The 13,965-nt window shown below is 40.7% G+C and overlaps 1 protein-coding gene across 1 annotated transcript; it reads left to right on the forward strand.

Annotated features, from left to right (window-relative positions):
* The first annotated feature begins 2,649 nt into the window (after nucleotides 1–2,649).
* On the forward strand, nucleotides 2,650–4,704 carry xcr1a.1 (chemokine (C motif) receptor 1a, duplicate 1). Its single transcript, XM_034179661.1, has 2 exons — nucleotides 2,650–2,781; nucleotides 3,046–4,704. The coding sequence occupies exon 2, from the start codon at nucleotides 3,065–3,067 to the stop codon at nucleotides 4,073–4,075; it is 1,011 nt and encodes a 336-aa protein (XP_034035552.1). The 5' UTR covers nucleotides 2,650–2,781; nucleotides 3,046–3,064; the 3' UTR covers nucleotides 4,076–4,704.
* The last annotated feature ends 9,261 nt before the right edge of the window (nucleotides 4,705–13,965 follow it).

Here is a 13,965-nt window from a genome sequence, read left to right on the forward strand (position 1 = left end):
GAAATCAAGTTTTTCAACTGCAATAAGAGTCATTCACAGAATGGTAGAGTTGATTTAACACTGTGATAGAGTTTATTTAACTCTGTTTGGAGTGGGAACAAATGTAGTCCGGGCAGAGTTTATTTTGCTCTGCAAACTTTACTGTGTAAGAAAGCTCTTATGTCATGGATATATAATCTTGTTCTTTCAATGGACAATCATCCAGTCAATAAAATGATCTGTAATTGGGAACAAGAGTTGGGTCTGGAGTTCAGGGAAGGTTTCTGGGATAAGGCCGTACACGGAATTTGTACGTCATCATCTTGTGCAAGACTTTACCTTATTCAATTTAAAGTAGTACACAGGCTGCACGTATCAAAGTCCAAACAAATGATCTAAAATTTATTCCAGTGTTTCTGATCTGTGTGACAGATGTAACTCCTCTCCCTGTGATTTAAGTCATATGTTTTTTCTGTGTCCCAAACTTCTACCATATTGGATTTCGCTTTTTGATGTTATCTCTCATGTTTTTGGAGTCCCCACTGTGTCTTTTACTAACTACCAGGTGGATGTAATTACCTTTACCTCATTGCTAGCACAACGCAGAATATTATTATCCTGTAACGCTCCATGTCCCCCATCCATTTCTTTATGGTTGCAAGATCTGTTTAAAAAAACCTGAAGAAAAAAAATCAAGTTTAGACTCAGAGGGAGGGCTGTTGGGTTTCTAAAACTGTGGCAACCTTGTATCGCCTATCTTGGATCATTGAAAACCTTTGGACCTGATTGAGCTGATTTTCATGGGTGTGTGTGTGTGTGTGTGTGTGTGTGTGTGTGTGTGTGTGTGTGTGTGTGTGTGTGTGTGTGTGTGTGTGTGTGTGTGTGTGAATGTGTGTGTGTGTGTGTGTGTGTTAATTTTGTGTGGCCTGTGGTTTGTATGTTGGGATTGGATGTTCATGAATGTCCGAGTTGTACCGCATATTCCTGTTCTTTTTAGTTGTGCTGGTGTTTTGTTTCTTTCTGGAAAAAAATGACAAAAAAATGTTTTTTAAATAAATAAAGATGGAACGCGCCATTCAACGAGGTGAAGCAGAGTCAGGTCACTTCAGGGCAACAACCAACGACACCACCACGTTTCTTTCACAATGCTAATCTTTCATCTGAAAAGGCCAGAAATCACACTGTGTGGGCAGATGTACACACAGAAATATTTAATCCTAACGTTTAAGATTTACGAGGTCTGTCAATAAAGTATACGTCCTTTTTATTTTTTTCAAAAACTATATGGATTTCATTCATATGTTTTTACGTCAGACATGCTTGAACCCTCGTGCGCATGCGTGAGTTTTTTCACACCTGTCGGTGACGTCGCGGATTGCAGCATCGGCTCGCAGCCGCTGTGACGCTCCGCCACAGGAAAAACACCTCTGTTGGAAGCCTTAAGAACAAGTTGGAACATGTCCAGCTGTTAAACAATTTCTCATATACTCACTCCACTGAAAGCCATCAAAAGCCGCCTGGATTTTACAAATGGTTATCAACACGGAGGTGTTTTTCCTGTGCCGCCGCACCGCGCGGGCTGCGTCCCGACGCGCGGACCCGTCCGCACATCTTTCATTAAAAAAATCTCCTTTAACAGTGGAATATCCGGATAAAATGCTGAAACCGACTTCTTCTGAAACTTCTCTGTTCTCTCACGACGTCCTGGATCAATAGAGCCTGAAATGTGGAGGTTTTCAGCTTGAAACAGGCTGACGACGGCGCCTGGGAGCGCTGCGTGACGTCCCGCTCTGTGGAAAGTCCTTAAAGCGACAGTATCACCTCAAAATCTCTCATCAGCCGTTAAAATTTTCACTGAAAACCAGCTTAATTTTTCGAACCGTGTCCACTTCGATGTGCCTCACAGGTTTAGAAAACATTTTGACCAAACAAAGCGCCAGTCTCTCAGCAACTTCTCAGACAAAGGAATTCCGACGAGGGGCTGGACGACTCCTCCCACAAGGAGTGCTCACAGGCGAATGACGTCACCGACAGGCGTGGAAAAACTCACGCATGCGCACGAGGGTTCAAGCATGTCTGACGTAAAAACATATGAATGAAATCCATATAGTTTTCGAAAAAAATAAAAAGGACCGTTACTTTATTGACAGACCTCGTATGTAATTTTATTACATGACAAATTCCTGTTTACTTTTTTTTTAGATAATTTTAATACAAACCTACCATATAAACCTTACATGATGCATATTCATTACTGTAATAAATCCTATTTATTTGAAATGCATAATCCTCAGCTTTATGTATTTAGTATTAATAAAATATAATTACTCTGAATCAACAGTAATGACAGTATTTATTTAAAATACATAAAGTATATTGTCTGAATTGCATAATAATTATGTTACCTATACAAGATAAATGGCATAGGTAACATAATTATTAGGCAATTCAAACAAAATTACATAAATCTTAAAGGTTAGGGTTACATAAAATGAGGCAAAGCTAAACCTGACACATTTGACATCCTCAGCACTAAAAAGTCTTATGAGGAGTGGCTTCATTAAAAAACAGCAAGTTTTTCCTGACTTGTAGGTGTGGTTGCATTTCCTGTACTGCTGCGTTGAGATGATAGTGATATGGAGCCATTTTTTTTTTCAGGTTAAGAGAAAGTGGAACCAATAAGCACTTCTTCTTTTCGCATCGTTTAAGTACACATACCTACAGGGTATTTTTGAAAACTGGGAATTTCCACCATTGGTTTTTGAATGGTGTCACATTCAGCATCAATCTGACAAAAACAAGGTAGGTTATTTTCCAGTATTACAACCACTTTTTGCTATTATGGAAGTCCAGTTCTAAATGTACATTACCATATCGTCCAATGATGTAACTGTGTTCTCAGGCAGTATGACATTTTAACATGAATTTTATTGTTTTATTTTGCATCTTGTCTCAGTTGTTTGCTTGCAAGAATAAAACAAATGCAAAGCAAACAAACAAAGAAACCTAATGTGTAGGATGGAACATATTACATGTAAGCTAACAACTGTTATGTTTTATTTTTAGGTCACAGTTGAACAAAAAAATGAACAACTCATCGAATCCCGATTACCTTTATGATGATACTGATGACATGTGCGATTCAGACGAGGTGGCCCGGTTTGGATCCATTGTCATTCCTTTTTTCTTGTCTGTTGTGATCACTCTGAGCCTCATGGGGAACATTCTGGTCCTCATCATCCTGGCATTATATGAAAACCTCAAGTCTGTCACCAACATTTTCATCCTCAACCTGGCCATTTCTGACCTCATCTTCACCACCGGTCTCCCCTTCTGGGCAATTTACCACATATGGGGTTGGATATTTCCAGAGTCCCTCTGCAAGGCTGTGACTTTTGTATTCTTCACTGGGTTTTATAGCAGCGTTCTCTTCCTGAGCATCATGACAATCTACAGGTATCTGGCTATTGTTCATCCCCTCTCTGAGCTCAGCACACTGAGAGTCAGATGTGGGATTCTTGTGTCTCTTGCTCTGTGGATAGTCAGTGCTGGAGCAGCCGTCCCCTCTCTGTTGTACTCCTCTATCACCGAAATCCGCCACACCAATGAAATAGACAAGGGTTGTGAGTATGAAGACATCCTGTGGGAGACTATCGGTGTATGCCAGCAGAATGTTTTCTTCTTGGCTGCTTTTGCAGTGATGGCTTTCTGCTACATCCAAATATTGCTAAAAATCACAAGAACAAGATCTCAGAGGAGGAAGAGAGCGGTGAAGCTAATATTCTGCATCGTAGCTGTGTTTTTCCTGGGATGGATCCCGTATAATGTAATCATCTTTCTGAAGATGTTGGCTAAACATGTGGTCCCACCATTTGAAGCATGCGAGACAAGTAACCAAATCGAGTATGCTTTCCATTTGTGCCGACTCGTTGCTTTCTCACACTGCTGCCTGAACCCCATTTTTTATGCATTTGTCGGTGTCAAGTTTAGAAGTCATTTGAAGTTACTGTTGAAACGAGTGTCTAGTCGTCCAGCTCCGGTGGAAAAAGAACAAATGAGGATGCAACACCTCATCTCACAGGGGTCATTGTATTAGTTGTCGTTTATATTTCACAATTAATTTTCTACCATTCACAAATGGAGTTCAATGTTATATTGATACTTATGGTTAGGACTGGGCCATATGGGAAAAATATCATCACAATACTTTTTCCATATTGACCAATAATAAGGGCGGCTTAGTGGTTACCAAGATTGCTTCACAGCAAGATGGTTGTGGGATTGCTTTCCAGCATGCCCTTTTTGTGTGGACTTTTCATGTTCTCGTGTTTGGGTGGATTCCCTCCGGGTGCTTCGGCTTGCTCTCGCTTCCAAGGACACGCAGATTCGGTGACTGGAGGTGCTGATTTGTTTGTCTTGCTATATATATTGGTGTGGGTGTGTAAACTAAATCATTAAAGGTGTATTCTGTTTTGATTAGGGAAAAAAATTACTTTTTGCTGAAGTCGAGTTATTATAAAGTACCTTTACAAAAAAGGGGTGTCTAAAAACAAGATAGAAACCCTAAATCTGAGGGAAAAGGTACTCAAAACAAGTCAAATTATCTGTCCATGTAGCAAGATCATTTCACTTGACAAGATTCTTGAATTAAGACTGTTAAATCTAGAAATAAGCATGTTGAACACTGAAAATAAGAAATTGGCTCTTAAAACAAGATAAATATCTAACATCTCTCTAAGGTTTTTTTTTTTTTAGATAAGAACCAAATAATTTGCAGTGTAGTTTATGGCATATTACAAAAAATTACACATAATTTTATTGTTGGTAAAGTATTTATTACATTGCAAATGTGATTTTGCACATTTGATGCAAACTAACAACTTGCAATTTCTGATTATAACAAATGAAAAATACATCTCATAAAGCTGTGGTTAAATATTAGGTAACAATCCTGCGACAGACTTGCATCCTGTCCAGGGTGTACCCCGCCTCTTGCCCAGTGACTGCTGGGATAGGCTCCAGCTCTTCCTGTGACCCTCAAGTGGAATATAGAAAATGAATTAATATCTGATCAATAATGGTATATATGAATATATATAATTTAATAATGTTGCCAGTTTGAAGGCTATCCTGAGAACTGAAACCTGAAGAAACTAGAAAGTTAAAGTTACACTTTTATCTTTTATTGTATTTTCTTCTGAAAAGCAAGATTATAACATACTACATAATTATTAAATTATTATTATTATCATTATTATTATTATTATTACTAGCATGTTGCTACAACACTAACAACACTGTTGTTAATTTTACTAATTTCTCCAAAAATATTAGTCCTATCAACTTTCCATTTTCGCAGCATTCATTCTTGATCCAAAATTCATAAACATACCAAATGACAAATGTCAGCTCTCCCCAGTTTGTCTGTGATTGAAGCCGTACACACGCACACAGCAGCCACTTGGCTATTCTAATATAGGTTATCCATCCATCCATTTTCAATACACACTTACTCCAGTTCAGGGTCACGGTGGGGGTGGGGTGGGGGGATGTCTGGAGCCTATCCCAACACAACCACATTCACACACGTATGCACACCTCCGGACAATTTAAAGTTTCCAGTCCACCTAACCTGCATGTCTTTGGTTGTGGGAGGAAGCCGAAGCACCTGGACAAAACCCACACAAACACAAGGAGAACATGTAAATGCCACAAAGAAAGGCCACAGGTGGGAATCAAACCCACGATCTTCTTTCTGTGAGGCAACAGTGCTAACCACTAAGCCACCGTGCTGCCTATTATTATTGCTGTTGTTTTGGTTGATTGTGGCTTCAGTGTAGAAATGTTCTCTCCCACAACGGCATTTCTGTGTCTTTATTTTATTATCTGGCTATAAATACCAGAGCAACTGTAACCCCTAGTTAGATCAACTTTCTTTTTACATATATAAAAAAATTCATCAGTTTTATCTCCTGACGCAAGTTTTCTTTCAGGGTTATATTCTGTATCACTGGCTAGTTGCAGTTTATCTCTTCCTGTGTGTCAATAGCTGTTTCTAGCCATTTATTTTGTAGCTCAGGCAACACTTGCAGTAATAAACTCTAACAACTGCAGATGTTAGTCACACATTTATTTTGTCCTCTATAATTGGCTGTTAGATCTGCACATACCCAGTATAAATGTCTGAAGCTTATAATCGTTATCAATGTAAATTTTATTGTGGAATGTTAACATGGTTGTTTTATTACCGAACCCTATTTATAATGCTTAACTATATTAATATAGTGCACGTCTGGGTAAACCAATTTGATCGATGCAAATTATTGAAATTTGTGTGCACAGTACTGTGGAAAAAATAAAGTAGAAGCTAAATGTGAAATAATTTACCATCAAGAGCATTAAAAGACTAATCCAAATACATTATATGTGACAACTCTTTAATTTAACTTCACAAAATTCTTTTGGGTGAACTTTCCCATTTTTTTTAACAAGACTATCATGCTCATCACTTCAATGTTTGCTGATTGTTACACCCTGGTATTTTATTTTATTTTTATTTTTTTGTGTGGAATCATTCATTGGGCTGTAAACCTGTAAAGTACAATGCTCAGCATTTTATTAACATGAAAAGACCTGACTGTATAGTAATATGATTTATTTGGTTAATTCCATACAAAATCCTAATATATTGTTAATGTGTAGAAAAATATCGTAAATTTGGGTTGTAAATGGAACATATACATTCGTAATGCAGTGTAAATTTTTGCATTTGAAGATAAGTTTTCAAAGGATGTCTGCAAATTTCTGGATGATACATTTAGAATCTTGGTTTCATCCAGTACCAGAGAATAAACACGCAACAAAAATATAAACGCAACACTTTTGGTTTTGCTCCCATTTTGTATGAGATGAACTCAAAGATCTAAAACTTTTTCCACATACACAATATCACCATTTCCCTCAAATATTGTTCACAAACCAGTCTAAATCTGTGATAGTGAGCACTTCTCCTTTGCTGAGATAATCCATCCCACCTCACAGGTGTGCCATATCAAGATGCTGATTAGACACCATGATTAGTGCACAGGTGTGCCTTAGACTGCCCACAATAAAAGGCCACTCTGAAAGGTGCAGTTTTGTTTTATTGGGGGGGGGGATACCAGTCAGTATCTGGTGTGACCACCATTTGCCTCATGCAGTGCAACACATCTCCTTCGCATAGAGTTGATCAGGTTGTCAATTGTGGCCTGTGGAATGTTGATCCACTCCTCTTCAATGGCTGTGCGAAGTTGCTGGATATTGGCAGGAACTGGTACACGCTGTCGTATACGCCGGTCCAGAACATCCCAAACATGCTCAATGGGTGACATGTCCGGTGAGTATGCCGGCCATGCAAGAACTGGGACATTTTCAGCTTCCAAGAATTGTGTACAGATCCTTGCAACATGGGGCCGTGCATTATCCTGCTGCAACATGAGGTGATGTTCTTGGATGTATGGCACAACAATGGGCCTCAGGATCTCGTCACGGTATCTCTGTGCATTCAAAATGCCATCAATAAAATGCACCTGTGTTCTTCGTCCATAACAGATGCCTGTCCATACCATAACTCCACCGCCACCATGGGCCACTTGATCCACAACATTGACATCAGAAAACCGCTCACCCACACGACGCCACACACGCTGTCTGCCATCTGCCATAAACAGTGTGAATCGGGATTCATCCGTGAAGAGAACACCTGTCCAACGTGCCAAACGCCAGCGAATGTGAGCATTTGCCCACTCAAGTCGGTTACGACGACGAACTGGAGTCAGGTCGAGACCCCGATGAGGACGACGAGCATGCAGATGAGCTTCCCTGAGACGGTTTCTGACAGTTTGTGCAGAAATTCTTTGGTTATGCAAACCGATTGTTTCAGCAGCTGTCCAAGTGGCTGGTCTCAGACGATCTTGGAGGTGAACATGCTGGATGTGGAGGTCCTGGGCTGGTGTGGTTACACGTGGTCTGCGGTTTTGAGGCTGGTTGGATGTACTGCCAAATTCTCTGAAACGCCTTTGGAGATGGCTTATGGTAGAGAAATGAACATTCAATACACGAGCAACATCTCTGGTTGACATTCCTGCTGTCAGCATGCCAACTCCACGCTCCCTCAAATCTTGCGACATCTGTGGCATTGTGCTGTGTGATAAAACTGCACCTTTCAGAGTGGCCTTTTATTGTGGGCAGTCTAAGGCACACCTGTGCACTAATCATGGTGTCTAATCAGCATCTTGATATGGCACACCTGTGAGGTGGGATGGATTATCTCAGCAAAGGAGAAGTGCTCACTATCACAGATTTAGACTGGTTTGTGAACAGTATTTGAGGGAAATGGTGATATTGTGTATGTGGAAAAAGTTTTAGATCTTTGAGTTCATCTCATACAAAATGGGAGCAAAACCAAAAGTGTTGCGTTTATATTTTTGTTGAGTGTATGATGGATAAGTGTTTTTATTATTATTATTATTATTATTATTTTAAAAAACTGGTTTAAAACATTTCAGCAATGTGACTTGTAGTTTTCTAATATGATGTGAATATATCAATACTGTGAAATAAATTTCTGGTTTGAAATATTAGCTGCTTGCAAAAATATCAAATCACATTCTGCATGTGATATTTTACTCTTGTTCAAGCTTTGCTGTAAAATAAATAATGTTTTTGTTGTAACAGGAATTGTAGTTTTCTGTTATTGCAGCAATCATCTGCTAAATTTTCCCAAATATTTCACAAAACAGCTAAAATATTTAAATAGAATAACGTTTATGGAGATGTGTTTTCACTGTTCAAAATAAATGAATAAAATATAATTAACTTAGACCACATAGATATTCTTCATTACTATCTGAGCCATAAAGTAAAAACCCTGCACTTTAATATGTCCATATTGTCAAGCAGCAAGGGTGACGTGGCACAAACAGGAGGTGGTCACAAATGCAGACTCTCGAAAGCAGGTGTAGGATTTTTCGAAGGGTTTTATCCAGGAAACACAGGCAATGGTGCTGTACACAGGTAGGCAGTCAACAAGGCAGAGGTACAGGGGATCGGTGGGCAGAGACGAGGTCATACAGCAAGCAAGGTTCAAAATCACAGGTCGGTAGAGTTCATGAGCAGTGACAAAACCAAGGTCAAAAAACAATGCAGGATCAAACACTGCCAGGCAATAAAATAAACACGACAATGCTATGAAAGGAGGCTGGAAGGCAAACAAAAAGGTAAAACGAACTGGCAGAAAACAAAATTTAAGCAGGGTTTAAATACACTGGTGGTAATTAGGGAAAACTAGACACAGGTGTGGAGAACATTCAGAAAGGGGGCGTCGCTGGATGAATCAAAGATGAGGGAAGGCAGGAAGCAAGAGAGTGCAGTAAAATAGAGCACAGAATTACAATGAAGATGAGGGAAGCTGGTGCAGGGGGCAAAGCTCTCGATTTACCGATTGATCTACGTTCCGACCCTCACCTATGGTCATGAGATTTGGCTCATGACCGAAAGAACAAGATCGTGAGTACAAGAGGCCGAGATGAGTTTCCTCCACAGGGTGGCTGGGTGCACCCTTAGAGATAGGGTGAGGAGCTCGGTCACTCAGGAGGGGTTCGGAGTCGAGCCGCGGCTCCTCCACGTCGAAAGGAGCCAGCTGAGGTGGCTCGGGCATCTTTTTTGGATGCCCCCTGGACGCCTCGCTGGACAGGTGTTCCAAGCACGTCCCATAGGGCATTGGGAGGAGGTCCCAGGGAAGACCCAGGACACGTTGGAGGGACTCAGCTGGCTTGGGAACGCCTCTGGGTTCCCCTGGAAGAGCTGTGGGAGGTGTGTGTGGATCAGGAGGTCTGGTCGGCTTTGCTTGAGCTGCTGTCCCCGCGACCCAACCTCGGATGAAGCGGAAGAAAATGGATGGATGGATGGATGGATGGATGGATGGAAGCTGGTGCAAGATAGTGCAGTTTGACAAATGCAAAGTAAACAGGACCTGACAAGAAGATGAACCTAAAACTACAGTGATAAAAAGAAAACACCAAAACCAAAGACGGACAAAATCCAAGGCCTAATAAATAAGAAATAAAATGAAGAAGACCCAACATGAAGGAACAAATAATTAAACCAGGAAACAAATGTAAGAACTGAAAAGTGATCAACAATACTTTTCTAGAATGGAATTCACATGTGGCAAAAGTACCATAAACAGATAATTCAACATATGACAAAAGTAAAACAAACAGATGATCAAAGACAGTGGATAAGTGAACAAGAAAGCAAACAAGGGACAAAATCATGGCATAAACTAGGCATGGGGCAGAGCATGACAAAGCATAATAATAATAATAATAATAATAATAATACATAGCACATTGCCCGTGGGGATCCATGGGTGTCTAAAGGCGAAGGCGAAGCAAAGCTTATCAACGCCTACACCCCTCCATGAAGTCAAATCAAATCAGGCATATGTGCCTGTTCATAAATGTTAATTTCTAAACAAAATCTGAACAACAGCAGCTCATAATTAAAATTAAAAGAAAACAAATATTTCCCAAAAAGCTCCCAGTACAAGCTGGTTACCATCTACATAATTCAGTAGAAAAGGTTCAAGTATAACACCTTCTTACAACACAACTCAACCACTTTCATCTAATACATATCTGGAGAATACCATTTCTTTGTATAAATATTTAAACCGGTTGATATTATGTGGACATCGCTTGAGTTTCTCAGGTAGATTATTCCATTTTTTAGGACCACAAATGGAGACACAGAAGCATTTCCTGGTTGTCCTAGTGCCAGCAATTTTAAAATGATGCAAACCCCTTAAATTATACATTCCTTCTCTTTGCGTAAAATATTCTTGAATTCTAAATGGTACTTGCTTATTTTTCGCTTTATACATCAATTGAACAGTCTTGAATGAAATCATATCATAAAGTTTTAATATCTTCGATTTAATGAACAATGGATTGGTATGATCCCGATACCCTGCATTGTGAATTATTCTTAATGCTCTTTTTTGAAGGTTGAATAATGGTTGCACTGTAGTTTTATAGTTATTGCCCCAGACTTCAGCAGTAGGTCAAGTAAGGTGTAATCAAAGCACAATGCAGAGTACGAGGTCTGTCAATAAAGTATAGGTCCTTTTATTTTTTTCAAAAACTATATGGATTTCATTCATATGTTTTTACGTCAGACATGCTTGAACCCTCGTGTGCATGCGTGAGTTTTTACACGCCTGTTGGTGACGTCATTCGCCTTTGAGCACTCCTTGTGGGAGGAGTCGTCCAGCCCCTCGTCGGAATTCCTTTGTCTGAGAAGTTGCTGAGAGACTGGCGCTTTGTTTGATCAAAATTTTTTCTAAACCTGTGAGGCACATCGACGTGGACACGGTTCGAAAAATTAAGCTGGTTTTCGGTGAAAATCTTCATGAGAGAACAGAGAAGTTTCAGAAGAAGTCGGTTTCAGCGTTTTATCCGGATATTCCACTGTTAAAGGAGATTTTTTTAATGAAAGACGTGCGGACGGATTGCAGCGTCGGCTCGCAGCCGCTGCGACGCTCCGCCACAGGAAAAACACCTCTGTTGGAAGCCTTAAGGACAAGTTGGAACATGTCCAGCTGTTAAACAATTTCTCATATACTCACTCCACTGAAAGCCATCAAAAGCCGCCTGGATTTTACAAATGGTTATCAACACGGAGGTGTTTTTCCTGTGCCGCTACACCGCGCCGTCCGCACGTCTTTCATTAAAAAAAATCTCCTTTAACAGTGGAATATCCGGATAAAATGCTGAAACCGACTTCTTCTGAAACTTCTCTGTTCTCTCACGACGTCCTGGATCAATAGAGCCTGAAATGTGGAGGTTTTCAGCTTGAAACAGGCTGACGACGGCGCCTGGGAGCGCTGCGCGACGTCTCGCTCCGTGGGAAGTCCTTAAAGCGACAGTATCACCTCAAAATCTCTCATCAGCCGTTAAAGTTTTCACCGAAAACCAGCTTAATTTTTTGAACTGTGTCCACTTCGATGTGTCTCACAGGTTTAGAAAAAATTTTTATCAAACAAAGCGCCAGTCTCTCAGCAACTTCTCAGACAAAGAAATTCCGACGAGGGGCTGGACGACTCCTCCCACAAGGAGTGCTCACAGGCGAATAACGTCACCGACAGGCGTGGAAAAACTCACGTATGCACACGAGGGTTCAAGCATGTCTGACGTAAAAACATATGAATGAAATCCATATAGTTTTGAAAAATAAAAATAAAAGGACCTATACTTTATTGACAGCCCTCGTATGTAGTGATTTGCCATCAAAAATGTTCTTTGCCTTATTTAATACTGCAATACTTTTGGATGTTTTCTTTTGAATATGTTGAATATGAGCTTTCCAGTTAATTCTATCATCAATAATCACACCAAACAACTTGTTCTCTTTCACACATGCTGTGTTTACCCCAAGTATATTTAACTGTATATGCACATCCTTTTTATGATTTCCAAATAACATCATTTTCATTTTAGACCAATTTAGTGACAATTTGTTAATATCAAACCAAAATCATTGATATATAAATTAAATCATTTTGGTCCCAACATGGAGCCCTGGGGAACCAAACGATTTCCAGATAATAGATACTTAGACCTCAACAGTTTTTCAAAGACCAACTCAAGCGTTTTATTTCCTGTTAATTATGTAATTTCTTAATGTTAATTTATTGTCTAAATGTATTTATAAATTGTTTAGGTTCTTGTTATCATATACATACCTGTTGTGTGGGCCGCTGAAGAGGAGGTACTGCTGGCCCACCACCACCAGAGGGCGCCCTGCCTGGAGTGCGGGCTCCAGGCACCAGAGGGCGCCGCCGCCCCACAGGAGCTGCCTCGGTAACAGCTGTCACCCATCACCTGAGACAGCTGACGGCAATTATCACTGGTGTATATCAGCAGGACGGCATCTCCACCTCATCGCCGAGATATCGTTCTACCTGGAAGGTAATAATCTCAGCTGACTGCTTGACAGTAACCTTTGTGATTTTTGTGAGTGATTGCAGACTTTTTTCTCCAACGAGAGGTGGAGGTAGCTTCCCTGCCGTGCAGGTTGCTGGGTGCAAACGCGCCCACGTTTAATTGTGTTCTTGTTCCTCGCCAGCAGTACCAGGTCCGACACGCGGAGGCAGTGGCCACCTGGGAGTTCGGAACTTGGCGGCTCCAGTATTCCCGGGGTCCTGTGGCGGAGGAAACCGTGTGGTTCCGGTTCTACTTTGGAGAGGCGTCTCCTATCTTCGAGCCTGCCCACACGACACCTTTGTGAATTGAACTTTGTCCATTGTTGTAATTTGTTGTTTTTGTTGTGCACGTTCGCAACAGTAAAGTGTTGTTATTTGACCTATTCCATTGTCCGTTCATTTGCGCCCCCTGTTGTGGGTCCGTGTTCCTACACTTTCCCAACACATACCATTATTATTGTTATTATCATCAGTGTTATTATTATACGAGGTCTGTGAGAAAAGTAACGTACCTTTTTATTTTTTTCAAAAACTATATGGATTTGAATCACGTGCGATTACATCAGCCAACCTTGAACCCTCGTGCGCATGCGTGAGTTTTTTCACGCCTGTCGGTTACGTCATTCGCCTGTGGGTAGGCTTTGAGTGAGGAGTGGTCCACCCCTCCCGTCAGAATCCCTTTGTCTGACAACTTCCTGAGAGACTGGCGCTTTGCTTGATCAAAATTTTTTCAGAACCTGTAAGGCACATCGAAGTGGACACCATTCGAGAAATTCAGCTGGTTTTCGGTGAAAATTTTAACGGCTGATGAGAGATTATGGAGTGTTACTGTCGCTTTAAGGACTTCCCACGGAGTGGGACATCGCGCCGCACTCCGAGCCACCGTTGTCAGCCTGTTTTGAGCTGAAAACCTCCAAATTTAAGCCTCTGTTGACCCAGGACATCGTGAGAGAACAGAGAAC

This window comes from Thalassophryne amazonica, chromosome 10 (genome assembly GCF_902500255.1).
Source record: "Thalassophryne amazonica chromosome 10, fThaAma1.1, whole genome shotgun sequence".
In the NCBI taxonomy this organism is placed as follows: domain Eukaryota; kingdom Metazoa; phylum Chordata; class Actinopteri; order Batrachoidiformes; family Batrachoididae; genus Thalassophryne; species Thalassophryne amazonica.

Bases quoted from the DNA above. Each gene is read 5' to 3' on its own strand.
- xcr1a.1 (XM_034179661.1), top strand. From the start codon at position 3,065: ATGAACAACTCATCGAATCCCGATTACCTTTATGATGATACTGATGAC.